General features: G+C 40.4%; 3 protein-coding genes across 4 annotated transcripts; all 3 read left to right on the top strand.

Moving 5' to 3' along the window:
- Window positions 1-1,557: 1,557 nt before the first annotated feature.
- gpr1 (G protein-coupled receptor 1) lies at window positions 1,558-4,968 on the top strand. Its single transcript, XM_034693962.1, has 3 exons — window positions 1,558-1,941; window positions 2,964-3,085; window positions 3,167-4,968. The coding sequence occupies exon 3, from the start codon at window positions 3,181-3,183 to the stop codon at window positions 4,258-4,260; it is 1,080 nt and encodes a 359-aa protein (XP_034549853.1). The 5' UTR covers window positions 1,558-1,941; window positions 2,964-3,085; window positions 3,167-3,180; the 3' UTR covers window positions 4,261-4,968.
- Window positions 4,969-5,973: 1,005 nt separating this feature from the next.
- On the top strand, window positions 5,974-13,611 carry LOC117819959 (NADH-ubiquinone oxidoreductase 75 kDa subunit, mitochondrial-like). The gene is made up of 19 exons (XM_034693517.1): window positions 5,974-6,417; window positions 7,100-7,176; window positions 8,383-8,483; window positions 8,584-8,691; window positions 8,810-8,886; window positions 8,979-9,060; window positions 9,172-9,302; window positions 9,397-9,582; window positions 9,672-9,806; window positions 9,901-10,015; window positions 10,103-10,248; window positions 10,345-10,473; window positions 10,592-10,721; window positions 10,814-10,974; window positions 11,070-11,224; window positions 11,513-11,688; window positions 11,762-11,896; window positions 11,993-12,065; window positions 13,088-13,611. The coding sequence occupies exons 2-19, from the start codon at window positions 7,101-7,103 to the stop codon at window positions 13,177-13,179; spliced, it is 2,208 nt and encodes a 735-aa protein (XP_034549408.1). The 5' UTR covers window positions 5,974-6,417; window position 7,100; the 3' UTR covers window positions 13,180-13,611.
- A 128-nt stretch (window positions 13,612-13,739) lies between these two features.
- LOC117819958 (INO80 complex subunit D) lies at window positions 13,740-23,661 on the top strand. 2 transcript variants are annotated; one of them, XM_034693515.1, is made up of 10 exons: window positions 13,740-14,282; window positions 16,723-16,969; window positions 17,059-17,870; window positions 17,994-18,084; window positions 18,176-18,400; window positions 18,707-18,813; window positions 19,253-19,386; window positions 19,599-19,819; window positions 19,931-20,088; window positions 20,174-23,661. In XM_034693515.1, exons 2-10 carry the CDS (start codon window positions 16,752-16,754, stop codon window positions 21,184-21,186), a joined length of 2,979 nt encoding a protein of 992 aa, XP_034549406.1. In that variant the 5' UTR covers window positions 13,740-14,282; window positions 16,723-16,751; the 3' UTR covers window positions 21,187-23,661. The 2 variants fall into 2 exon arrangements, with proteins under 2 accessions (XP_034549406.1, XP_034549405.1); XM_034693514.1 differs by having other exon boundaries at window positions 13,741-14,282; window positions 18,704-18,813.
- Window positions 23,662-25,989: the final 2,328 nt, after the last annotated feature.

Below are 25,989 nucleotides of genomic sequence, written 5' to 3'. Positions count from 1 at the left end.
GGTCATTTTCAGTCGCTAGAGACAGAGACAACTGAGACAAGGCTGTCTGGCTATCTGATAAAAAAACGGGATGAGTGAGCAGAAAGACAACTCTTTTTTACTTCAACTCGTATCAGTTTGAAAGAAGATGTTTGTTGATGTCAATTCTGAAAAACTTTTAATAGAAACAGAAATATCTCTGGAGTACTTTACTTCGTATTTTACCAGAAGTATCAGACAGTAAGTCCAGTACTTCACTGACGTAGTTTCCATCCATTTTCAGGACAAGAGGATATCCAGCACATTCACTTTAACAACACATGACAGTTAAAATGTGCAAAAGGTCTTGGCCTTTCCATTACCAATGATTTCATAGCAAGCATGTGGGGGCCATGTACTTTAAAACAGCAGTCTGTGACATAACTTATTTACTCATAGCACTTTCTACTGATTTTATATCTGAGAGGGAACTATTGTTCTTTTAACATCACTTACTTAAATTTGACAGAGAGAGTTACCAGTTTACACAAGAAAATGTGCAAGTAGCCTGAAACTCCATGAAAACTGATAGGAAGTTGATTGGCAAACACTTCTAGTACAGTTTTTGGTCATTTTCGTACAAAAGGCATGTGATGTCCTAATATAAAATATTCTTCATATCTTCTTATTCTTTCTGTTTTATTTAATTGGATGTATAATTTTTTTGGACAGGCATTGTGAATCCATCACTGTGAACTTATGTGACGGCACTTCTGAATACTTTCAGAGTATTGACAAACTAACTACAAGCAATATATCAAATCATCAAAAAAATCAGCAGATGAAAATGTACTGAAAAATAATTACTGCTGAATGTTCCCAGGCAACTGGGCTACAGTAAAACTGAAACAAAAAAACTGCTGTGGCTGTTGTATTTATGCGGTGTAGACAATTATACTTTTACTAAAGTAACTTTTCTCAGTGCAGGACTTAGATGTGTAATGGAATGGTCTAAAAGTTCAGTGAACTACTTTTACTTTCAATGCAGGGTAATTTTGTCAGTGCAGAGTATTAACCTGATATTTAAGTTTACAGTGTGTGGTGTTGCACTTTTACTGGAGTAGACTTATGTAATGCAATTCTTTTACATGATCATGCCTACTATATCTGTTTCAGAATTTCATTTGTAGCAAGACTTTTCCTTAAAATCTAATGTTTATAGTGTCGTATTAGTACAAGTTTTGTGTGTGTGTGCGTGTGTATGTGTGTGTGTGTGTGTGCAGGCCTTTTACTTGTAATGATGATTTTTCCCCCCCCAGTGAGGTGTCAGTAATTGCCTACTTTTACCATACACACTGTTTTCAGTAGGCTACATAGTTTTACATTCATGAGAGTTGTTTTGTATCAGTAAGGTATAACTGATTTGACATTAGTAAAGAATTTTAATACTATCTCCAGACCTGCAGAAGCAAAGTGGCAAAAACACCTTCTCTAACTTGGCTCAACTGCATGAATCAGTGTTATGTGTGGAGAGGGGAGTCAATATGTCAATAAGAAAATGTGCAACATTCAAAACTTTTCTGTTTATCCACTGGGGGTGGGGGGGAGACATGCGCTGAGGGTTCCCCTGCTGTTATGAGAAGCAGCCGCAGCTCCTCTGAATGAAAGCATTCTTCATTCCGTGCGGCTGACCAATAACTTCTCCTCAGTCTGTGGTGTTTGACGCGTCAGCCCGGCGCGCCCACTGCACATCTCACAGCTCCACCGTCCCTCCACAGTCCCTCCACAGCAACACAGTATAACTTGGATGGACTCACGGAAAGACTACACACATGCTGCAGAAACGTCAGCGAAGGAGTGGGGAGTCAGGGACGAGGCCCGGCAGACACGGAGCTACAAAGGCTAAGTTAGCAACCACTTGGATCCGGGAGCTGTGGGAGTTTTAATCAGAAACACTACTAAAGGGGAGCGGTGCGTTTTAGGGTAAGCCATGCATTCTGGTCCTCAAATCTAGACAAAAGCTATTCATGTTTTAACTTCAAGTATGCTGATGGTGTGTATGTGGCATTTGTTATGCTGTGAACAGTTAATTCTTAATCGAAGGCTAGTTATTTGTTACATAATCAATGTTTCTGCATGTCTGTTGAGATTTCTAAGTAGATATCGACTTTCTGATTGTAGTTACTGACAGATAATCCAGCATTGTGTCCGTTTAGATTGAAGTACTTGAAGTAGTCCTTTTAAATACTTTTCAATTAATGGTGCTCTGCCCAGTTAAATTAATATGTTCCTTTTACGTCTAATGTGCTTCTATTTAATCTTCTGTAACTCTATTGTTTACTGAATTTTTTTTCTGTATCTTTTTAAATAGCTTTCCAGTTTCTGATGAATTGTTCTTATAACCTGTGTGTTGATTGCACTGATTCTGCACACAGCATGTAGTCTTATAGTTTCTGATGTTAAAGCACTTTTTTCAACATTTTTAGGGGTAAATATTACAGATCAGTCTTATTATTGAGCAATGTTTAATGTTCTCACATCCAGATTGAGATTTACCTCGTATTTTTAGTGTTGTTCTGAAAGTTTAGGACCTTTTTCATTCTATTATTTGCTATAAAATTGGCTTTCAATGTTTATTAAATATTTCTTACATCTTATATGAATGGATAATACATTTTTGGGTGAAATGTGACTTAAGTCAAAATTTTGTCTTGCTCAGTACGCCTTGAAAATGATACAAACAGAAGTGATGTGTGTTAAAATATAACCTCTCCTCCACTTGCCGAGTTTGTAATAACCTTGGAAAAGAAAAACAATGATATGCCACAGTATTTTTTATCACTCTCACATTGACATTGTGCTTTTGCATTGACTTTATGGAACAAAACAGTTCTTCTGTGTTTACTTACACAAAAAACAATATGAATCATCCTTGGAGGGCTCTCTCTCAGCCTCATGGTTTGGGCATCTCACTGATCCAAATGGATGTTGACACTATGTTCTAGAGCTACTCGGGAAACACCCAGCCATAACTACAACACAGGAACTGAATGATCGGAAAGAAGGGCAAGACAGGCGTCTGGATCATCCTGGAGAGCAGCCCCGCATAAAAAACAAACAGTGTGAGGTGAGACAACATGTAAACGATTGATTGTAACGCATGCAGATTGTTCTGAAGTTTGTCTTCACACAGAAAATTTCCCCACAGAGCTTTTTGAAAGAATGGATGACACTGGCGAGGACTATGGAAATTACACCTATGAATATGACTTGGAATACGGTGACTTGGAGGACCTTAAAGTGGAACACAGGCAGAAGGAAACTATGCACATTATCTCAGTGGTCGTCTACATAATCTCCTTCATGCTCGGCCTGATTGGAAATGGGACTGTCATTTGGGTGACAGCGTTTAAAAGCAAAAGGACAATCAACAGTGTTTGGCTGCTAAATCTTGCCATTGCAGACTTCGTTTTTGTGCTTTTTCTGCCTTTCTACATTGATTACATCCTTCGGGACTTCCACTGGGACTTTGGCATGGTCATGTGTAAGATTAACTCATTTGTGTCTGTGATGAACATGTATGCCAGTGTGCTCTTCCTCACAGTGCTCAGCATAGACAGATACGTTTCTCTGGTCCACCTCAACTGGTCACAGAAGCACCGCACTGTAAGAAGAGCCTGGGTTGTATGTGGGTGCATATGGGTGCTAGCTGCTGCCTTGAGCTGCCCTGCGCTTATTTTTCGTGACACAATGCGCTTGCATGACAAGGTGGTGTGCTTCAACAACTTCCACGACAAAAATGCACAAACAGCAATCATGAGACACGTTATTATAGTGGTCATTCGTACCACTGTTGGCTTCCTTTTGCCTTTTACGGCGATATGTGTGACAGGCATACTTCTGACAATCAGAGTGAAACAATCTGGGGGCTTGGTTCGCTTCTCCAGCTTCTCCAAAACAGTCTCAGCTGTGATTCTGGCCTTCTTTATATGCTGGGCACCTTTTCATACTTTCAGCTTGATGGAGTTATCTGTACACTCCTCAATGTCCCTTCACAACATACTGAAAGCTGGCTTTCCTCTCGCCACCAGTCTAGGCTTTTTTAATAGCTGCATTAACCCCCTGCTGTATATGCTCCTGGGTAAAAAAGTGCGTCATATCCTGAAGCGTGCATGCCTGAACATTACTAAGAGTTCACTGAGAGAGCTCAGCCAATCAGTCTCTGCCACTGAGATGGAGTCTGTGCCAGGAGTTCACCAGGACGGTGTGCCAGAGAACTCTGTGGAGTCATCAACTCTATGATTACAACCATAATCAGACCGTAGAAGTGGTCCATGAAAAACATGACTGGCTGTTACTTGGACAACGAATGGTTATTACTGCTGTTCTTTCCAGCTCCGTGTTAAGATTTTCCTTTTTTTATTTGACAGAGTTATTACTTTATATGGAAAATCAAAGTTGAACTGTGCATACTGAGTTTGTATCATCTGTTCCCCTACTGCATAACCAAAGCGACATAAAGTAATGCTAAGGCTAAAGTAATGTTTAAAATGTAATATATTCACCTGTAATTCTACTGTTATCCAGCTTCTTGACTGTCAGAATTTGCTGCTTAAATTTCTTTATCTGATATTATAGTACACTGAACGTTTTTGCATTGGCAAATAAAAAAGGAATTTGACGAGCTTTGGAAAACTTTGTCAAATTAAATTATGAGTCACAATTAACTGACTGTTAACTTTGTTGTAACAAAGATATATTTACAAAATGATAACACAAAATGTGTTAAAATTGTACTTGTGAAGGATGGCATCTTTGGTTGTTGGAGTGTATGTGTACATAACATGATGAGTGTATTTGTATTCTAACATTGTGTTTATATAGTTTTATATATTTTGTATATAACTGCTGCTACTCACCTTTTAATATATTGTAAGATTTTTAAACTAGCCCAGAGCTTTATAGATGTTTTACTCTAATATATGACAAATATATACTTTCTTCAGAAAATCTATCGTGCTTTGTTTGTTCACCTTCATTTAATTATTTAATTGTTGCAAGCTGGTTCTGTCATTGTTGCCTCATTATGGTAACCTTTGATGTTTTATGTATAAAGCAGATTTCCAGGTGGATATACGCATGCCTGACACAAACACAGATGTGCATTTCCTTCCATTTCCCGAGGGTCTTTGTACAAATTCAGTCATTTCCTGTTATTTCTCACTGCTGAACTCTGACTTGTAAAGATTACTTAACTGTGATCTTAAGGATAGCGCTCCATCCTGTGTCAGGAATGTCCCTGAAACAACACTCAGATGTCAAATATTGACAGAGTGAAAATTGTACTCTCATAAAAAAACTTAAATCTATGGAACTCAAATGAAAACTAAAGAGTAACTGTGATCCTCTGTGGCTCATTGACACTGATAAATGGACAATACACAGTGTTCCAAATTATTATGCAAGTTGCATTTTTGTGAATATTTTAAAAACTATGTTAACAGTCATTTTCAAATTTGCTCGGAAGTCAGATAGTGAATATATTTCTTCAACTGTGTTGTTAAAATGATGCTTTTCAGCTGCATTTTTAAATAAATGCAGAATCTGCAGAAATGAGTGTGCCAAATTATTATGCAAGTTGGTGGTAAGAGCATATAACTTGTGATAATTAAAAAACTAGGCACCATTTTTTATGTTCTATTAATTGAAAATAATAATATTGAAAGAAAATTAGGTTATATTGGACATTTGAGAAACACTTTAGATTTGAAATGTTTTAAAGACATTAACAGTTTTATTTTGTAAACAAATGTAAAGAAAACTTGTTTTTGTTGAAGTTTGAATACAGTTGTAGTAAATGTTATTATTTTCAATCAATAGAACATTTAAAATGATTCCTGTTGTTTAATTGTCACAAGTTATATGCTCTTATCACCAACTTGCATAATAATTTGGCACGCTCATTTCTGCAGATTCTGTATTTATTTAAAAACACAGCCAACGTAATTTGAAAAGAATCATTTTAAACACACAGTTGAAGAAATATATTCACTATCTGACTTCTTGACAAATTTGAAAACGACTGTTGACATAGTTTTTAAAATATTCACAAAAATGCAACTTGCATAATAATTTTGAACACTCTGTGTAATTGCCCCGATCAGATCTGAGGGGTGTGTGGGGGAAACCCTCCTGTTACTGCTACACCACCGCAGTCTGTCATCACAGCCCGTCACACATTCATGTAAATGAGATAGCTGGAAAGAAAAAGGTTTGAATGAAGAGTGTATAGGCAGGTGTTGAATAACTGCACGATTAGACAAGTAAGTATTTAAAGAGAGAAAGCCTGACCCATTTGGATTATAGTACACAGGATTACTTAATCCGTGACGCAGCATAATAACAAGACAGTGCGCAATCTGCGTCTCGGGCAGTCTCATGAGGACAAACACTGACAAGGTAAGGGAATGCTCATCGCATCGTTATGGCCATATAACAACATTACATGTAAAGGTATTTTGATGCCAGGGCACATTTGCTGAATGCATGTTGGATGTCACTTCTACAGAGGAATAAAAGGGTAAAGTTGGCCGATGGGGATTCAGTTGACTTTGGTCTCTGTTAGCTTGTTTGTAGCAGGGTATGCTAACTTTATATGAATAAGGTTCAACCACATGAATAATAATACTTATAATAATAATACTTTAACGCGGTGAGAGTATGTTAAAGAGGAGAGTAACGTAAGAACACGTCAGTGCTGCAAACTGACAATTATGCTGCATAAATATTGCTAACATTTACCTTAGCTTACATCATATTTATTCAACTGTTTGACATGTCAGTAACTTCCTAGCATTACCCCACATGTCATTCGATAACACGTTGTTTGTTTACACCGGTGTTATAGAGTAAACTGCACCCTGTATAGTTAAGACGTTATTTTAAAATACGTCACATCATAGTTGTACTGTTTCTACACGGTTCTTGTGTTATAATGTCAGCCAGACTTTTTAAATGCATTACTTACATCCAGGTTTAACATTAAACACTAGCTTTGAATAACTTAAAGGTTCGTTGACACTCTCTGGAGTATGAAGTGAGCACACAGTGTAATGATGTTGCTTCTCTGCCTCTCTTGCAGCATGTTGCGTTTGTCTGCTGTGAGTCGGAGTCTTCTTCCAGCAGCTATTTCCAAAGGAGGCGCGGCCACGAACAATGGTAACATATATCACTTCTTCAACTGGTTAATTGATCATGCCTTTGTGTCCTGTAGCCTACTTCTCCAGAGCATCCATTGTGAACTGTGTGTGTTGAGTTTAGTTAAAACCACGAACCTCGTCAGTTTGTTCCACTGGTGGATTACAGACAGGATTACAGCTTGGTCAGCTACTGTATTTGGTACCAGGCTGTAGCTGGTTCAGTTAAGCTTTTGGTGACAGTGAGAATAACTAGTCTTTATTAAAAATAAAAGAGGAGGTCATTGTTATAGGTGTGATAGAATAGAAATGATAGTAATTGATGTAACTGCTCAATGGTCTTTGGATGAAAAGGAAGGCAAGGCAAGGCACTATTCGTACAAAGAGCAATTTAAAGTGCATTACAGAGTTAAACAGTAACAACCAACAAAAAACATGACATGTTGCCAAAGCACATAAGATTTATACACATGCATTACATATATATTCATTACATATTATATTCTTTACATATTATATATATTACATATTTTATACGCATTAAAACAATGGTGTCACCCATACAGCATATCTCAATGTCCTCACTTGATGCGGTATGCTCATCTCTCTCTCTCTCTCTCTCTCTCTCTCTCTCTCTCTCTCTCTCTCTGTACTTATGTAACTTAACATAAATAGTAAATAGTGTTGGGTCTTATTATTTATTTAAATTAGGAGGGATTATTATAAATAATCAGCCCCCCATCACTGCTCTGAAGTCCGTAACTTGCAGAGACTTACTGTCCCGCCGGACACAGAATCACAACTGATCTTGTCTTAACCGAAATGAACTCTTTAATTATTCTTTCATCTCAGAACTTCTTTCCAAGGATTAAGACTCACACATTGAGTCTTTTCTGTGTCGAGTCACAGCCCAAAGCTGGCTCAGACCTCTTGACACCGCCCCAGGGTGCCCGATGGCCCAACATGTAATTGTAGATCCAATATCAGGTTAATTCCATAACGACATACCATGTCGGAAAATGTCCAATTTAAAATATGACATTAAACAAACATAAGCATGAAAACATATGATATTTTAAAATCTAATATCAAGAAAGTTACAAAATGTCATTAAAACTCAGTTTGTTAAAATAAATTAAAAGTTTGTAGTTACAGAAATAAAAACTAAGGTTTAAAAATGGGTTTGCATCCTTTATTGAGCATTATTGTTTTCTGACTGTGCTTATAGCTCGCAATGCAGCGACTGCAGCAAGTGCTGCCACTAACCTCCTGGAGGTATTTGTGGATGGGACACCTGTCATGGTGGAGCCAGGGACCACTGTGTTGCAGGTGAAGTGGTTTGTTCATGCACAGTTTGTTAAGATAGCAAATTTTGTGTCATCTTGAATCAAAATATCTGATTTAAAGCTGTGACTCAATTTTGTCACAGGCATGTGAGAAGGTAGGAATGCAGATTCCTCGCTTCTGCTACCATGAGCGCCTGTCAGTGGCTGGAAACTGTCGCATGTGTCTTGTGGAAATAGAGAAAGTTCCAAAGGTATGTTTATAGAGTGTATATACAGTATGTGTGTGCTTGTTTCTATTTTTGGTAGACAAGCTTGTCCCCCTTTATGTTTTTTGCATTCTTGCAGTAATCATTTGTCTTTCATCTTTAGCCAGTGGCAGCCTGTGCTATGCCAGTCATGAAGGGATGGAACATTTTAACCAACTCTGACAAAACAAGAAAGGCCAGGTAGGATTGAACTCTCGAGTGAGACAGTGTAAGCTTCATGTTTCTCAGGTAATCTTAAAGGATTTTTATTTTTGGTTTCTCATGTGACATAGAGAGGGCGTGATGGAGTTCTTACTGGCTAACCATCCATTAGACTGTCCAATTTGTGATCAGGGGGGAGAATGCGATCTGCAGGTACAAAAATCACCAGCTTACAGATATTTTCCTCTTGGATTGTGTGTCAGGCGTTGTTTTCTTGACAATTGACCTTCTTAACTAAGAAACTGAATATTATTTTGTTTTAAGGACCAGTCCATGCAGTTTGGCAGTGATAGGAGCCGCTTCACAGAGGGCAAAAGAGCTGTAGAGGACAAGAACATTGGGCCTCTCATTAAAACCATTATGACTCGCTGTATCCAGTGCACTCGCTGTGTGCGGTGAGCCACACATCAATTATATCTAGATTATATCGAGTTGCTGGTTAACTTTAGTATGAGAAAATAAGAATTAAGTCATTTTTTGCTACCACAGCTTTGCCAGTGAGATTGCCGGAGTGGAGGATCTGGGTACCACTGGTAGAGGCAATGACCTTCAGATTGGGACCTACGTTGAGAAGATGTTCATGTCTGAGTTGTCTGGGAATGTAATCGATATATGTCCAGTGGGAGCCCTGACTTCCAAACCATATGCTTTCACTGCTCGCCCTTGGGAGACCAGGTTTCACAAATGTTACTCAACATATGATTAACCTTGTGAGATGAAAGATTAGTTTTTATACTCATGTACTATCATTGTTTTTCCTGCAGGAAGACTGAATCCATTGATGTTTTGGATGCTGTGGGTAGCAACATTGTTGTGAGCACTCGTGGGGGTGAGGTGATGAGAATCTTGCCTCGTCTTAATGAGGATATTAATGAGGAGTGGATTTCAGACAAAACCAGGTTCCTGACTGATCACACAAAGCTCTTCACAGGTGTAGATTTTCATAGCTTTTTTGCATTATTGCTGAAGTCTTTGTTGCTTCTGTCCTGACAGATTTGCTTATGATGGTCTCAAGAGGCAGAGGCTTACTCAGCCGATGGTGAAAAATGAGTCTGGGCAGCTGGTCCCTACAACCTGGGAGGATGTGCTGACTCGAGTTGCTGGAACAGTATGTTATTTATGATAAAATGACCCATAACAATGTATGATCATTTGCAACTTATGTCTCCAACCTAGCATCTGTTTTATTTGACAGTTGCAGGGAGTAAAGGGCAATGAAGTTGCTGCTGTTGTTGGAGGCTTGGCAGATGCAGAGGCTCTTATTGCTCTGAAAGACTTGCTAAATCATTTGAACAGTGACAGCCTGTGCACAGAGGAGGTGTTCCCAATGGCTGGAGCAGGGTAAGACCATAAAGAGAGTCAAATTTTCCAAGGATTAGAAAAAGCCAGGTGCACTAAAAGTTGGTGTAACCCTTGTGATTACCCTGGTTTCTTTAGATCTGACCTGCGTTCAAACTATCTTCTGAACACTGGGATTGCCGGCATTGAAGAAGCTGACCTGCTGCTTCTGGTTGGGACAAACCCACGCTATGAGGCTCCTCTGTTTAATGCTCGAATCAGAAAAGGGTAAGGTAAATGGAAATAAAGTCTGCACAAAGTATGCGTCAAATTTGTAAATATGGAATATAATGTATATTAAACATAAACATGCTGCTTTAACATGAGCTTGGTATCTTTGATTCAGCTGGCTTCACAATGAGCTGCAAGTGGCTCTTGTAGGGAAGAGTGTGGACCTAAGTTACACGTACGACCATATTGGAGAATCTGGCACTGTTCTACAAGAAATTGCAGCAGGATCTCATCAGTTTTCCCAGGTAACACTCCAGGAAATGTCAGAATGCAATGACTGTGATCAGTCCATGTGAATGTCCTCACTTTGGCTTTTGTCTCTTATCTGCTCTTGAAGGTCTTGGCTAAATCCAAGCGTCCTGTTGTTGTGGTTGGAAGCAGTTGCCTGCAGAGAGAGGATGGGGCTGCGATAATGGCTGCTGTGTCAACCATTTCTCAGAATGCTCGCGTCAGCAGTGGCGTTGAGGAAACCTGGAAGGTTCTCAATGTGCTTCACAGGTCATTGTCTTGGAAATGTAGCCAGGAGGTTAACAGTAACAGTACAGTGCTCAAAAGGGTATTTAAGTGTGTTGTTGTTTTGTCTTTGACTTTAGGGTTGCCAGTCAAGTGGCTGCTCTTGATCTTGGGTACAAGCCAGGAGTGGAGGCTGTCAGAAAGAACCCACCCAAAGTTCTGTTCCTGCTAGGAGCTGACTCCGGCTGCATTACTCGCCAAGATCTTCCCAAGGATAGCTTCATAATTTATCAAGGTCAGCTATTGTACTGCACAACAGCAGAAACTCTTTCTTTGCATTAATTTATGTATGGCAGCTGAGAGGCAGCGTAATTCCATTTTACATGAGAAAAAGGAAATACCTGAATGAATGATTAAAGTAACCAAATGAAGGCAGATGCTTTATGCTTCACAGTCACTTTTTTAAACCAAGTTGAACACCTATTGTCTCCCATCACAAAGAGATCAAATAAGTGAATATCTTTTGTAAAAATGTTGTTTCTTTATTAAGAGTGTTTCAATTCTCTGTACCCAAACTTCCCAGGTCACCACGGAGATGTTGGCGCAACAATGGCTGATATCATACTTCCTGGAGCGGCATATACTGAGAAATGTAGCACCTATGTGAACACGGAAGGCCGTGCCCAGCAGACTAAGGTTGCTGTGACCTCTCCAGGCATGGCTAGGGAGGACTGGAAGATTATCAGGGCCATATCAGAGGTGAACTGTTGTAAAAGATCATCCTTGTGAAGAAAGTGAATAAGACACAAGACTAATGTCTGTTTCTTTTAAGCTTGCTGGAGTGACTCTACCATATGACACCCTTGATGAAGTGCGTGATCGACTGGCAGAAGTTTCCCCAAATCTGGTCCGATATGACGACGTTGAGGAGGCCAACTTTTTTAAACAGGCTAATGAACTGTCAAAGGTCAGCAGTTCTTTTACTCTGGTTTGCTATCAGATAACTTAGTTTACTTCCCTCTGTTTTCCTCTATGATAGTGACATCTGGCTTTTGTCTTCTAGGCTGTGAACCAGGCTGTCCTCCCTGAACCTTTAGTCCCTTCACAGCTCACTGTGAAGGACTTCTATATGACAGGTAGGTTATCTGTGTTGTGGATATCCTCATAAACTTCATTATGAACCCAATTAGTCACACTTATATTGAATATTATTGCTTTTATGGTTGAAGCTGATTTGCAGTGTGCCCTATTGACCTTATTGACCGACTTTACACAGGCTTCGATCTAAATCAAATAAAGATTTCCAAAACTTCTTGACAGAAACATTACAGAAAAAACACTTTTAAGATATCCAGTTTACACCAGTCACCAAAAGAAGGAAGATGCCAATTGAATTAAGTGGTGTGCTTACATTAGAAAAAGAAAAAAAAACGTACTGCTGTTGTTTGAAAGCTAAGCAACATTGTAGCAATCAAAATGACATAGGAACCATTAAAAACGTCTTACCTTTATCCCAGCAAGCATAATGTATCTGGAGTTTACCTACTCAGAAACAAAAGGTAATCATAAACAAATATGTTAAACACTTCATAAAATGCAACTTGACTAATTTGAGAATAATAACAACATACAAAAAATAATTGGATTTAATAAGATATAATAATAACAGCAAAACACACACTCACACAGTATTTTAGTCTAATAATGACATACATTTTCCAAATAAGTAACATATTACTTGCTTATCTGCTTTGATTCTGAAAATCTGGTTTACATAACTAGATTTTTATACAAAAAAATTTAAAGAATATTAAAGCATGAGAAATTTAATCCTGAATTATTTTACTGCCAAAAAAGACTTTTAGAAGTGCTTTGAGGATTACAAGTGAATTTTTTAATGTTAGTTTATCACAGCTGCATAATATGAAGCCTTTTGTTTTTGCAAAACCATATAGTATCATAAAGGTATTCTTTTCTATATAACTGTTTTAAATGTAAATCTCTATTCAACTTCATAACTTTATATCTAATGTGTAAATTGTTTTTTAAATTCAGAACATAAGGACCAATTCAATTTTAATTAGACCCGTTAATATACTGATTTCTATAGTAGTTTAGATGTACAGACTCTAAATCTGTTCTCCATCTTTACCCACAGATCCGATAAGCAGAGCCTCCCAGACGATGGCCAAGTGTGTGAAAGCTGTCACAGAGGGAGCACAAGCTGTGGATGAGCCTGCCATATGTTAAATCTCAGTGAATAGCCATCTATACATCACTGGCTGAAAAAAAAAATATATACGCACAACTCTGCTGTTTGCACATTCCCTAGAAACCTATTTATTTGCACTTGTGTTTTACTATAGCAAATGTGTGACAATAACAGATGCTGCACCGTTTACATAAATTATGGAACTAACTCACTTTATTAACCTACAGAAATGTGTGTACTTGCAACATGAAAATGTAAGCATAGGTTAATGATATCTCCAGAGACAGTTTTAACATGCACTTATTTGTAGCTGTGACCAAAGGTTTTAAATCCCATTCCTTCTAAGGTAAAAAAAAACTGTGTTTTATCTTCCAGCATTAAAAAGTATATTTTCCTGAAGATATATTGAATATATTGAGTTCAGTCATTTGTATAAGAATTAATAAAACAGTTTTCTGTAGTAAGTGTAATATATTTGCAAAAGCCCAACTGAAATATTTCCTTTATTTTTGTATATTTCGATTGTGTTTTCGTGGTGATAGTAAACTTTTCCAGCCCAAGCTTCTGATTCTGCTTGGCACGTGATTCCTCATCAGTGATCAGCCGGTAACACTGTGGCAGCAGAGCTAGTAACTCATTCATATGGAAGACGATAGCCGTAGTCCAGGTGGAATACTCACTTCAACACTTTGCCGGACCTCTCAGTATATATGATTTGCCTCAGCCGTTTTAAACGTGGAAAACTGTAAAGGGCAATGCCCTAAAACAAACTAATTTCCATCATGAAGTCACTAACATGACACACTGTTGGGGTTTTTAACAAAGTTGAATTTCCAATATGGTAGGATAGGTTGTTGTTGTTGAGCGGATTGTTGTCATGTCCCCGCAGTGCCTGTAGTGGTGCTGTGAGGAGTCTGCTGTGGATCCAACAAAAATCCTCAGCAGCCTACCTTCGGCTTGTAATTTGCTCTGGATAGCATATATTTACATGCATCCTTATTTCTACATATTCCGAGCTCGATGAAGATCACTGTTACTTTCCTATCTCGTATATCGACACACAAATAGCCTAGCTGATCCTAGGAGTGTTTTCGGCCGTCTATCTGGAGCGAATACCTTACACAGCCCATACCAGTTCAAGGTAAGCGAAACTGCATCCAGCCTCGGTCTCGATTTCTGTGGTCACCGTCTCACTCAGGCCTCAGCCGGCCTGGAAGTTCAACTGGAGGCCGCTGGGCTATCAGAGCTAAGAGGCCTTCAAATAATGACTCATTTATTTTGTGAATTATGTTATGACCGAATGACTCATTGTCACAAGCAGAAGTGGAAAGCTGAGCAACGTTAACAATTTTAAGGTCTGTAGACCGCTAATGTCACATTATGTAACGATAGAGGCTATCATTCATATCGACTATTATGAAGGCCTTCGTGAACAGGCCTTAAAGCCTTGTATTTAGACCCTTTGTTTGAGAGTATTTGCTTATTATATACCTTGCTTATATACACAAAAATCTTCTGAACGCGGGTTATCCACTATTTGGTTTATTTCTAGACTATGTCTGAATTTTCCTGCTCAAAACTGAAGTGAAAATAAACCTTTATAGTGTTACATTCGCTAATGTTTCCGTTTCCTGGTTAGCTACCGCCTACTATTCTGTGTTTTTAGCCTTGATAGCTTGTTAGCGTACCACCAAATTAGACTTTTTATGTCTGTGTGTTTGTTTTAACATGTTCACCCGTGTCAATTTGGATAAGATCATTTATTATAGAACTAAGAAGGATGTGTGTTGCATGTATATCTTTAATTTCAGTGTTAAGCTTGCCTTGGACTCAAGCTAACAAGCTAGCTCACCCGACTAAAATGGTAGTTAAGCTAGCAAATGTTAGAAACCGTTAGCTGCCTGTCCGGTTCTCCGTCTTTTCCTGAAATCGTTTACTTTTCGGCTATCAACCCAACCTGTATGTACCTGGGTAATGTCACCTGAGCTGCTAGGACCGTAAAACACTCAGCCAACTTGTAAACACACTTTACTAGTAGATCTAGCAGCTAAGCTAATATTGAAGCTGAAAGGCTACCGCTGTAATTGTAGTTACAGTGTAATATGACCAGTGGTGGACAGAGTACACAGCTTCATTACTTAAGTCAAAGTATAGATCCTCCTGGTCAAATATTACTCCAACACAAGTGAAAGTTGCTCTGTCAGATTATTACTTAAGTTAAAGTACTGAAGTTCTTGCTTTTGAAATAAGTATTCAAAGTTCTTCTTAATGAAATCTCAAAACGTTGTATTTTCACAAAGAATGATGGCAGTCAAGAATACATAGAAGTACATTCTGTTCCATTATGTTTATTTAGAAACAATTACTTGAAATCTCTAAAAACTATACCATGGAATAAAAATAGAAACTAAGTTACTCCAAGCACAGACAACTTAGTTTAAAATGTTCATCTGGAATTAAACAAAGTTACTTAGCTCAACACACTTTCTCAGGTTGGAGAGTGAATGTTTGTATGTTTGGGCAGAGTGGGAAACAGGGAGAACATTTCAAATGATAAGTATCGTTCTTCCTTTCAAAAACCTCTAACACGGGCTGAAGATATGACCATGGGTGCTCAGGTGGAGAATTATAGCCATCATTACCACCTCTAACTGAACTACCTGATCTGAGTGAAATTTGCTCTGTGTTTGCTCCACGTTCAACCGTGGAGATCAGATTTTCCAGAAAAGAGAAGGAAATTCATGAGCTGACTTCAAAGCAAAAGTAGTGAGTAACTAGAGCACTGATAGAAATGTAGTGGAGTAAAAAGTACAATAATTGTCTTCTGAATGTAGTGGAGTAAAAGTAATAAGTTCCCCAAAAAATAATACTCAAGTAAAGTACAGATACTCAAAAACTGTACTTAAGTACAGTACTCAAGTACATTTACTTTGTTACTGTCCACCACTGAATGTGACAAACCTGTGGTATCATATTTGTAATGCTCATTTGTCATGAGGCATAACATTTAAAAAATTAACTTGTTTATATGCTTTAAAGAGTAGGGCGACTCCTTCATTTGAGTATTAGGCTAGTCCTACATTAACTGTTTAACTTAACACACTAGCAAGTGACAGTTTCATAACTTTCAACTTAGCCGTGTAGACTGCTGTCATGCTCTCTTGTGTCGTACTGTAATCATATCATCTTTTAAGTGCTATCTTGAAAGATAATTGTAAGGACTTTTGAATATAATTGCTTATTCTGTATTTCCCAGTCATTTCTCAATGAGGTATTATGACACTGGAAAATAGAGGGTATTAATGCAAATAACATTTACAGGCAATGTTTGACTGGAATATATATATTTTTGAAAATGGGGTTAATTTTGGCTCACTATATATTTAATATTTATAGTCTAAACAATTTATTCATATGAAACTAAATTAAAAGGCATAAATATGTGGGGTCTCAGAAAGCTGGGTAAGCAGTCAGCTGCTACAGAGGTGACTGTTTCCCCCTGTATGTGCATGCATGGTTACCTCTGTAGTATGAAGTGTTCGTGATGTAACTCTTGGTTTTCCCTGACTTTATCCCATCAGCTGATGTTGTCACGAACAAGAGTAACGTGATGTATGAAGGCAAACACATACACTTCTCAGAGGTGGACAATAAGCCGTTGTGCTCATACAGCCCAAAGCTCTGCAAGCAGCGCAGACTAAACGGCTATGCTTTCTGTATCCGGCACGTTTTGGAGGATAAGACTGCCCCCTTCAAGCAATGTGAATATGTGGCCAAGTACAACAGCCAGAGATGTACCAACCCCATCCCTAAGTCTGAGGACCGCAGGTGTGTATATTTGTGCACACCTTATTTGAGTAGGAAACATTGTGTATAATGTGTGCAGAGTATGCTGAGGATGTTGTTTTTTCTTTCAGATACTGTAACAGCCACCTGCAGGTTCTGGGCTTTATCCCCAAGAAGGAACGGAAAAAGAAACATGATGCTTTGGAGGATATGCGCTCACGGGCTCACCTGGAGTCAGTTGCTCTCAACATAACTGTGCCCTCTTTAGCCTTGAAAGCCCCCAATGGTCTAGATGAACTCCCACCATCTCCCCCCTGTACACGCCTGTTACCCCTCCCTGATGGGGAATTCCTGGACCCTTTTGCCTTTTATGAAGATGACACAGACGGCGAGGAAGTGGGAACTCCTCGGAAGACCAACGCCATCAAGAAGAAACTGCAGAGTCGCCTGGTGCTCAACCAGAAACTCTGCCATGACACGGACCTCTTCCAACCACCTCCTGAGCACTTTAGTCCCTCTCCTGTCTCCCGCGTTCACCCTTCCTCGCCGCTCAACACTCACCTCCCACGGCAGCAGTCAGGTCGTCTTCAGCCACCCCATCACTCCAGTGTGACTTCCTTCATTTTCCCAGGAAAGCAGCAGGGTTTATTATGCAATCCATCACCACCTCAGACGGTCAACTTTCTGCCTCCAGGGATGCCTGCTAATGCAGCACCCAGTCCAGTGCAACCCTCTGGGCTATCAGTCAGCAGGAAAATGCCTTTGACTGCTACTCACTTGCCTGTTAGTTGCAAGGACAGTGGCAGCAGCAATCAGCGGCATGTGGTCGTCATGCGTCCGGCTGCCCTTTCCCCTTCAGCCAGCTGCCTGGCCAGGTTGCAACACCTGGTCCAGCTCTGTGCCAAGAGACACCAGGAGCACGGAGACCTCTTTCCTCATCTAGGTGGCTACTTTTTATTCATTTATCAGATGTGTTTAGGATGACTGAAATACCTAAATTATGATGTAGGACTTAAAATTTGAGTTTGCTGGTTTAGATTAGCTCTTCTAACGAGTTGTCTTCCAGGGTTGGACTGGTCTGAAGACAGTGCTGATGATGATGACGAAGAGGCTGTGACATTTGTTCCCTACCAGAGCTCTTGGAGACCACAGAATGGGTTAGTACCCCAATATTTAACTCTGCAGTTTTAACTGTAACCTGACACTTCTTTTCATGACTGCTGATAATTATTTTTTTTGCATCAACAGGCTGGAAGATGACAGAGGCTCCTCACGGCGATCAAGGCTACTTCGGCTTTGCTCGTACCTCCGGGAGAAATACAAGCATATGTGCTGGGAGGAGAGGGCGTTTATCCGCCAGAAGAGATACCGTTATGCCTTCCGCAAAGCCTTGCTGCATGCTGCCAGTAACAACCCTGACTGTGCCGGGCAGCTGATCCAGGAGCTACGTGGTGCCTCTCGAAGCTCCTCAAGGTAATCCAACAACATTCAGAGCAGTTTGTTGTTTGTGCCTCAGAACTACAGGACTATGAAAACAAGAAGGGAAAGCCAAATGTGTTAAATGTCTGCATTTTCTAACCAGCAGAAACTTTCCATCAAGAAACAAAAATCTGAAAACACAGATTTAAAATAGGTTGTGCTTCATCTGGTGTCTTATATCAATTCAGCTATTGTGTCTCTTCTTATCTTGCAATCATCATCTCTTAATTCAAAATGTATGGATCAACCATTGAGGTGCTGCTGTTTTCACACTCTTCTGTGTGTATGTGTCTGCAGTAGTTCTCCAGCAAGGCAGCAGAAGACAGATCCAGGGACCTGCACTGGCAGAACAAAGGGCCAGGCCTGCACCAACAGAGCACTGCCCTTCACTCAACACTGCTTTCAGCGTATCCTTTCCACCACAACATTAATTGTTCAGCTCTGTTGCTACAAGTGTACATGCTTGGCAGGGACACATTATCTCATTCAAGTTTGGTGTTATCTATTTTTCAGCTTTTTTGTAAAAAAAATTTTAAGTTATATTTTTGGCCTTTTTGCCTTTATTTTATAGGACAGCTGAAGAGAGACAGGAAATATGGGGAGTAGAGAGTGGGGGAAGACATGCAGGAAATGGTCGACCGGCCGGGAATCGAACCGGTGACCCCTGCGACGAGGACTGTAGCCTCTGTATGTGGGGCGCTTAGACCGCTAGGCCACCAGCGCCCCTTTTTCAGCTTTTTTGACACACTGCTGTGTATCATTTTCCCCCCGATGTGATGCTCTATTATAATCCCATGCCCTTTGTTGTCTCTGGTATCCTGTTATTTCCTTGATGGTTCTATATAGATATCCTGCTGAATCGATCTCAGCAGCTCTTTGCAAGCTGCACAGCCAAATTTGCAGATGGTCAGCAGTGCTCCATCCCTGTGTTTGATATCACCCACCAGACACCACTCTGTGAAGAGCATGCCAAAAAAATGGTGAGTTCAACTTCTGAAGTATAAGTCTGGCATTTGGTCATACTTCTGTTTCTTTTTATTCAACAGAGTTGAATGAGGTAATTGATGCTAGTCTTGTCTGCAGCATAAATATTTGCACACCTAGCTTAGCATGAAGACTGAACACAGGGGGGATACGGCTTGCCTGGTTCTGCTCCATGATGGCTCATTGCTCTTCCATATATTCCACACAGGATAACTTCCTGCGAGGGGACGGTAATAGACGTGTGCAGCACCAGCAGCAACAGCGAAAGCCACGTAAAAAGACCAAACCACCGGCACTCACCAAAAAACACAAAAAGAAGAGGAGGAGAGGACCTCGGAGGCCACAGAAACCCATCCCTCCAGCGTTACCGCAGGGGAACCTGGGAATGCCTTCTACAAGCCTTGCCATGCCCTCGCAGGCCAGCATCAGGTTTGTCCCTCTACACTGAAGAGTTAAAAACAAAGTGTGGGAGTACTTTTAAGCACAGAGCGGTAGGTCATGCTTTCCTCTTTTTAACATTTTTTGTCTTGTTTGTTGCAGGAGCCCTTCAACCCCAGACCTGAGCACAGACGAGCTTCCTGATGACATCACTAACGACATGGCAGACATTCCAAATGACCTGGAGCTAAACCAAGAGGATTTCTCCGATGTGTTGCCGGGACTACCTGATGACCTGCAAGACTTCGACTTATTTGAAGGTTGTCATACAGCTCTTACTTGTGCAGCACAGTAATATAGTTGTCCTGGCGATTTTATAATGTTGTTGTTGTTGTTGTTGTTTAGGTAAGAACGGGGAGTTACTGCCCACCACAGAGGTGGCTGAGGAGCTGGTGCGTGCTCTGCAGGCCATGGGCTCCTATCCAGACTCTCTGGTGTGCCTGACCTCTATAGGAGACCTAGCCCCCTCTGAAGGAGTGGACCACCGAGCCATGACTGTGTTCCCTGGTCAAGTCCAGACGGGGGGGATGGGGGACCTGCTGAACAGCCGCATTCCCACAGAGAACTTCACCAGCCTGGAGCTCGAGGAAAACCTACTGCAGTCAACTGGTGGTCAGTTTCCCCCTTCATCGACACCTCAGCCCACTAACCAGCCCCTGACGTCCTGCTCCAACCTGACCTCATCTTCTTCCTCTTCCATAGCCCCCTCCACCACCTCCCTGCTCACCCAAACCTCCATATCAGAGCGAACGTTCTCACGGACTCACACATCACATGTGCTGGCAAAGTCAGACGCACCCACGTCGTCTCCTCAAGGCAGCCACTACAGCAGTGAGCATGTGCCATCCCCATACAGTGACCACATATCCTCTCCCCATGCTGGCTCCTTCCAGACTGACCCCCCTCTACTGCTGGAAGTCCCTCTCAGTGGGGCACCGCGCTCATCATGGAACAATCTCCCTCTCCCTCTAACTGACCCCGCGCAGTTCGGCAATCTCATAGGATCAGAAAGTCATCTCATATCCACCTCGCTGTCCACTCCCCCGGCCACCACCCACTCTGTGACGCTGCAGCCCATGGCTGCGCTCTCAGCGATGCCTCAGAGCGGGATGACGGGCCTAACGACTCCTTCCGCCCCCTCGTCCTCATCACATGATCTCCTGACCTCCACTCAGCCCAAGCAACAGCTCCCTCAGTTCAGCGCTGCCTTTGGCCATCAATTGGCGTCCCACAGTGGCATCCCGAAAGACGTGCAGCCCAGCCACAGCTCCACAGCGCCCCCCGCTGGCTTTACAATAGTTAGTGCCACCGCTGCAAGTGCCAAAAGCGCCACGCCACCTTTCACGCAGAGTAAATGAGAGCAGGGTGGCCCTGCAGCGGCTGCATTGTCGTGTGTGGACTCACAGTCACTTACAATCCAGCAGACCGATCCTCTCCATCTGCTACATGTGTGCAATGTGGTAATAGTGCACTATTTGATAATGAATTTGCACAAAACCTCTGATTATCCTCAATTTTTTCTAGTTTCCTTCTCTAAAAGTCTGCAGCCAGACGGTCTCTGGGATTGTACGTCAGCGTGAGTCCACATGTTTGATGCCTTGTGGTTTTTCCTCAGCAGGGGAGAGCATTGACACTCTGTGATGAAGTGAACGGGTGAAAACAGGTGGAAGGACCTTAACAGAGATTATGAGGTCACTTTGTCGTCAGTGATCAACTGTACCCTGCCTTGCTCAGATGGCCATCGCATTCTTTTCTTTCTCCACCTGTTCCTCACACTGCTTCTGTCACCCTCTGAAAAAGAAGAGTACTGGTTGTGATCTTTGTGACCCATTATGTTTCGAGCTATTTAACTGTTATGATATAGAATCTTACTGAGTCAGATTTCACGGTCATGTGGATTTACCAAAATACTTTTAAACAGCTGTTTTTTATATTGTGTATACTGTTTATGTGCTCATTTATTGGTTTGCTCAGACGTCAAATATCTCTGACCTCACCGTTGGTTGTGGGACTCTGAGTGGCCTAGTAGACACTTGAAGGTAAATATAGTTTCTTAAAGCAATAAACACATTAACATAACTCTAACATCATAAAGTATTTTATCGGTCTCATTACATGTAGCTTCATTTAATGATTCTAGGATGGATCAGAAAGATATTTTGGCCTCTATAACTGTTTTTAAACTTCTAACGTTACAACAGTTTCTCTCAGAAGTAGAGCCTCTCGAGATCAACGATCAGGTCAGCCTAACTTCTGCTCTTGAGTGGATTTTAAAGGCTCATACATGACTTTCAGTGTTAATGTTTGGGGTGATGAAGGCGCAATCCAGGGACTTTAAGTGTCTACTCCCAAAGGTGCTCTCTGGTCCACATATACAATGGTCTTTAATGACTTTCTTGGCATAGAGAAAGCAAATTCAGTTTCAGGACTTCAAGGAAACTCACTCTAAAATTTCCACTGAAGGTGAAGTTGGGTTGACTGTCTGTGTTACTCAGTTATTTAGTGAGTTTTAAGCTAAACGCAAACCTGGCATTGATTTTAACTAAAGTTGAGAACTCTACATAAAGAGAACTCCTCCCACTGTCTGTTCACGACGCATTCAGCAGTCCAACCATGGCTTTTAATAGATATGACACAATTGACAGATCGTCAGACATTGTTGAGTATTAGGTATATAGAGTAGAAGTCTATCTTGGGGTTTGTCGGTGAATTATTGAGTAGCAATGGATTGAAATTGTTCTTTGCAATGTATTCAGTGGAACCTGTGTCTTGTAGAATGAGTCTCTTGTTTTTTAATGGCTATCAAAATGCTCGTTGAGTTCTTTATGAGGTCGGAGGGATCAATGTTTGTATGCTGTGTACGATGTCGGTTTGTTTTTAACTCGTATTCTGATGGAGAATATTTTTTGATAGCTATTAAACTCCAGGAAAAAGTCTGAGATTGCATGGGGCAGCATTCATAATAATCTCGACATGGTTATGGTGGATTCTGGCTTGATTCTCAGTGGTAAAAATCATAGGAACGTACGTAAAGTTCACCATTTCATTTAGTGGAGAAAAACAGTTGTGTTTGTTTTTCCAACATTAATTTGCACAGAAGCGGGTGGAGGTCGGTGGTGTCTCACGTGTCCCCTGTCTGTCTTGCCTTTTTTTGTTGTTGTTTTTGTTGTTTTTTTTTTGTTGCTTGGACACTCATTAAAGAACCCCCTCCCCTCCCTCCCACCTCACCCCTTTTCCAGCTGTGAGGAGGCCCAGTTCTGTCTCTCCCTTCCAAAGAGATAACACACTATGAAGTGTAAACCCGTAGCTCCACCAGAGACAACCGGGCCTCTCTGTTACTGCAGTGTTGCCACTAATAATCATTGACACAATGCTCCCTCCCAACACAATGTTGAATCTAAAAAAAAAAAAAGAAAAAAAGGATGAAAAGTTTGCAAGGCATTACTGCTGTATCCACATTGCATGAGATTAATCACCGCACCAGTTTCCTCTCCGGAGAATCTCGTAGAACAAAATGAAAACAGGGCTCGTAGGCACATTTAACTGCTTGAATTCAGAAATGGCTGACAAATTCCTATACTCATTGAATGTACTGTATTACTGTTTTTAAAGATAGGATGAGCTAATCTAGTCACCTTTTGTTATTGGTCCTTGTTTAATTTTGTCTAAGGTATTTTTTGTATACAAAGGTTTACATTTTTATGTATATTTTCTTGTGTACAAATTATGTAATATGTGTACAAACACTGTATGTAATATCTGTATATAGTGTGAGAAAAATGATCTTTTGTTTTTGGATGTATAAATAAAACTTGCTGTGAGGTATTTGCTGACATAGTTTGTTGTGGGTTCTTTCTAAACGTTGTTTTCATGAAGGAGTGTGGTTTCATGCTCGCTGTGAAACATGCTTACCTGCGTGTTCCACCCAAGTCTTTCCATGCAGATGCAAATCTCAACTCTTGATTCAGTGTGAGAAAGTTCAGTATTTCAGATATAATTAGATTGTTGGCCACAAGCAGTTTCAGTATAACATCATTACTTCAACCCTACCCGTCCCATTGAATGTTACTAACCATAGGCCTTTCTGGAGTCCCTGAGCTCCATCGTCTCGTAGGTTCTTCTGAGCTGCTGTAGACGTCCTCCTGCTGTGGACGTTCCAGACTCCAGCTGATACAGACGTGCTTGACTCCAACAGCTACTACTACTTGTCTCATCACTATCACCGCGCCCTCTCTCTGTCTCTCTCCTCTATCCCTCTTTCCAGACCCAACTCAGTCGAGGCAGATATCTGTCTAACATGAGTCTGGTTCTGCTTGAGGTTTCTGCCTGTTAAAGGAAGTTTTCCTTGCCGCTGTAACTAGCTAAATACTGCAAGGTGCAATGCTCATGGTGGATTAAGGTGGCTTGGTGTTGGGTCTCTGTTCATAATTTGACATAGAGTGGTCTAGATCAGGGGTTCCCAAACTTTTCAGCCTGTGACCCCCAAAATATTGGTGCTAAAGACTCGCGACCCCTACCGTCCCTCATGGTGATTTAATGTGGCTTCATTAAGCTGGTCTCCAGAAAATGACTCCACCTATATGAGCATGTCTGTGTTTCCTGTGCCGTTAAGACTTACCCTGCTGCTACTGATGCTTTTGATAATTCACTGTTCACTAACCCTAAACTTAGGAGTCATCTGGCAAAAAGAAAGACAGAAAACTCATTACATTTTCTATTTTCAAGGTTTTATTTCAAGTTTGGCTACTATTTTTGTCGACGCGTTTTACTATAACGGGTAAAATGTACTATTTTTAGACAACTTAAATAAAAAAATATTCTGGAAGAAATCTCATGACCCCCCCATTTGTGTCTTGCGACCCACACTTTGGGAACCCCTGGTCTAGATCTGCTATGGTAGTAAAAGCGTCTTGAGATGACGTTTGTTGTGATTTGGCGCTATACAAATAAAGATTGATTGATTGATAATTTTGTGAAGTTTTGTCTCACAGGGGGTTTTATTTCACAAATGATCAACCAAACTTTAAGTGTCAACTTTTCAGACAATTCAATTAAAGTTAATCAGATATTTGTTTGTGTTTAGTCTTTGGAAGTTGACAGTTAAAAGTGTCTCAAGTGCAAAAAAAAAACCTGTCACACGTCAACGATCAGCCCTGTGCCCAATCAGGTTTTCCAGTCAGTCATGGTAAAAAACGTGAAGTTACATTGAGTCACTAGAAGGGAAGGAAAGTCCTTTTCTATCTGCAAAAATAGTAGATATAATCTATAGGCTTTTCTTTCCATTTTGATCATGTCACATGCTCTCTGTCAGTATCAGGAATTCTTGTAACCCTGGAAGAATAAATCTTCATGTCTTGAACTTGAAAAAAAAAAAAAGGAAACTGGAACATCTGCAGTCCAAACACATCTGGGCAACTCTGTGTCCAAATGAAGCCCATGTGAAGTGATCAAAAGCTCCAGACCAGCTCTCTGATGGAAACTGTGCTACATATATTTTTAAAGTTAAAAAATGTACATTGAGATATTTGTAAGATGTTCAGGGTTCTTTAAAAAGCACAATATAATTGCCCATTGTAATAATTGCAACATTTCTTTGGTTACCCATATTTAATTCAACCAGGGAAACAAAACACTTTTTGGATCAAGTTTGACTACCCCAATGTCTGAAAGTAATCCCAATAGGGTTGAGGATTGGGATTGTGTTGTTTGTGCATCTTTTGGAGCATTTTACATGGGCAACTGCACAAATTAGGGGCAGAGATCAAAGGTCAAATTAACAGTGTAATATGGTAACATAACAAATAAATAGGGCAATATTGGCTTGTGGCCCACTCTCACTCACTCTCACTCACTTTCTCTTGACCTCATTTGTAAAGTGTGAGAATGCGTGTGTTGGCATGACTTTTGATGGGAACCATGATCTATTAGAATTAAAGAACACCATTACAGTAAGTATTGATTTAAATGGTTAGTCATGGAGTTAATAATGAGATTAAACAAATGTGTATTGGGATTTTTTTTGGGTTCTGACACTTTTGGAAAATTAAATATGCCCGGGGTCAAATTGACCCAGGAACATTATTGCTGGTCCTGAGAAACGAACATAAGAGGAAATTTAATGAAGCAATAAGGTAAAACTCAAACAATGGCACAACTGTTCA

Source organism: Notolabrus celidotus, chromosome 10 (genome assembly GCF_009762535.1).
Source record: "Notolabrus celidotus isolate fNotCel1 chromosome 10, fNotCel1.pri, whole genome shotgun sequence".
Lineage (NCBI taxonomy): Eukaryota > Metazoa > Chordata > Actinopteri > Labriformes > Labridae > Notolabrus > Notolabrus celidotus.
This window is presented reverse-complemented; position numbering and strand designations above follow the sequence as displayed.

Bases quoted from the DNA above. Each gene is read 5' to 3' on its own strand.
- gpr1 (XM_034693962.1), top strand. From the start codon at position 3,181: ATGGATGACACTGGCGAGGACTATGGAAATTACACCTATGAATATGAC.
- LOC117819959 (XM_034693517.1), top strand. From the start codon at position 7,101: ATGTTGCGTTTGTCTGCTGTGAGTCGGAGTCTTCTTCCAGCAGCTATT. The intron at 10,016-10,102 runs GTATGTTATTTA...TTTATTTGACAG, and splicing joins TGACTCGAGTTGCTGGAACA to TTGCAGGGAGTAAAGGGCAA. The intron at 10,722-10,813 runs GTAACACTCCAG...CTGCTCTTGAAG, and splicing joins GATCTCATCAGTTTTCCCAG to GTCTTGGCTAAATCCAAGCG.
- LOC117819958 (XM_034693514.1), top strand. From the start codon at position 16,752: ATGTATGAAGGCAAACACATACACTTCTCAGAGGTGGACAATAAGCCG. The intron at 18,814-19,252 runs GTATCCTTTCCA...GGTTCTATATAG, and splicing joins CACTCAACACTGCTTTCAGC to ATATCCTGCTGAATCGATCT. The intron at 19,387-19,598 runs GTGAGTTCAACT...TATTCCACACAG, and splicing joins AAGAGCATGCCAAAAAAATG to GATAACTTCCTGCGAGGGGA.